The 1,727-nt window shown below is 38.2% G+C and overlaps 1 protein-coding gene across 1 annotated transcript; it reads right to left on the minus strand.

Moving 5' to 3' along the window:
• Window positions 1-1,021: 1,021 nt before the first annotated feature.
• Window positions 1,022-1,513, minus strand: LOC116655074 (sialin-like). Its single transcript, XM_032452127.1, has 2 exons — window positions 1,331-1,513; window positions 1,022-1,271 (listed from the first exon to the last, which is right to left on the minus strand). The coding sequence occupies exons 1-2, from the start codon at window positions 1,496-1,498 to the stop codon at window positions 1,113-1,115; spliced, it is 327 nt and encodes a 108-aa protein (XP_032308018.1). The 5' UTR covers window positions 1,499-1,513; the 3' UTR covers window positions 1,022-1,112.
• Window positions 1,514-1,727: the final 214 nt, after the last annotated feature.

A 1,727-nucleotide genomic window follows, 5' to 3' on the forward strand; every position in this document is an offset into this window, starting at 1 on the left:
GACCTCTATTATACGAAAATCTCAGAGCCATTCTCTGAAAAAGTTCAAAGGTTGCTTTGTTGATTTTCAGTTTTTTGACACCTTACTCCTGTACTGTTAGTAACATTAGTAATGTTACAGTTACTGTTATTATTCTCTAAAACACTTGTATAATGCCCCAAAAGAATAAAAATAAAGATAAGATAAGATTTATAAGATAAGCTACCATTGTTCTCATCACCTCCACGGCCCTCACAATCGACCCCCATGGAGTCGAGAGGAATGCCATATCTCAAAAAATGCAAATAATCCACAAATGCAGAAAAGTGCAATGTATAATTTTTGGACAAAATGGTTGCTTCAGTGACTCGGCAATAATCTGCACGGCTTCAACCTCGGCCATTTTGTGCGCTATTTATGGTAATTGTGCTAGAGTTGCTACAACCGCCGCCGCGTTATTTTGCGTACTGGACTAAAATTAGTTAAACAAATTAAAATATACAACCCAAGGGAAGCGGTGCCCGCAGGCTAGAGGTGGGACAAACACAATCGATATTTCGATGATCGCATATATCGATGCATTGACCCTCACTACACTCGATTAATACATTCGGATTATAGTGTACTGTTATCCATAATTTGCGTTTGTATAGCGGTTTATATATATAATTTTTATAATGGTTTTAAAAATAAACTTTTCTAATGCCAAAAGCTTTTTATTTTATACTGTTATATTTTATAGCTTACGCATTAAAGCATTATATAATTTGTTTATTGACGCACTAATCGCTTAAAAGAGAATGTTAATTAACCATCAAAAGCTGCGCTTTATTGCATGTCCTCACATCGATTAGCGTTTGACTATTTAGTTCAAATTTTTTGTCTGAATGGAGAACGCAATTAACTTCTGCAATAAAAAACCCCCCAGCCAGGCTAAGGTCGTTGTGCCAATCTTAGATCAACTGGTTTTGCCAGTAATTCACAGCCCAAGTGCGCTAAATAACAACAAATTATATTTGTTAATAATTAATACAAAGCTAAAGCTTTAATAGGACTCTCCAAAAACAAGCGCACTTCATAGTTATGGCATAATACTAAACATAAAACATCACAGGTGACTGCCAGGACACAATCTACAACTTTGTGTTGACAATATCCTCTCGCGACTCTGTAGTCTCCACTTCGTTCCACTTCTGGATCTTGCCAGAGCCAAAGACCCAGAAAAAGAGGGCGGGCAATATGTAGGCAGCAGCTCCAATGATGAAGACCCAATGCCACTGATCGATGGTGTTTTAACGGTGAGAGAAAACTATTAAACTCAATAAACTTTAGAAGAATCCTGCTGACAAACCTCTTCTTTTGTAAAGGCTGCCACAATCAAGGGCGAGAAGATTCCTGGCGTGGTTCCAATGCAGTTAATGATTCCATATAGAGTACCCGCATAGTTAGGTGCCAAGTCCTGGGAGTTGGCCAAGTTGGAGGCAGTGGCAGCTCCGTTGAATCCCAGCAAAATGGTCATAATGGCCACACAAACGTAAGGATCTCGTCGGAAGTAAGCCAGAATAATAAGCATAACACCTGATAAGATGTGAGCTATCCAGGAAGGAAACAAATAATAATATTACAAATAATAATATTACAAAAAAAAAAAAATAAGAAAATCAGTGTGGACGGAAGTCCTTGAGGTGGCGACCTGCATGCCTAGGCGTGCGCGAGGAAACTCTATATATAGCCGAAGAACAAAAATT

Source organism: Drosophila ananassae (genome assembly GCF_017639315.1).
Source record: "Drosophila ananassae strain 14024-0371.13 chromosome Y unlocalized genomic scaffold, ASM1763931v2 tig00000097, whole genome shotgun sequence".
Taxonomy (NCBI): Eukaryota; Metazoa; Arthropoda; class Insecta; order Diptera; family Drosophilidae; genus Drosophila; species Drosophila ananassae.

Excerpts from the sequence above, each read along its gene's own strand:
- LOC116655074 (XM_032452127.1), bottom strand. The coding sequence starts at position 1,498 with ATGACCATTTTGCTGGGATTCAACGGAGCTGCCACTGCCTCCAACTTG. Across the intron at positions 1,272-1,330 it reads CAGCCTTTACAAAAGAAGAG|AACACCATCGATCAGTGGCA; the intron begins GTTTGTCAGCAG and ends TCTCACCGTTAA.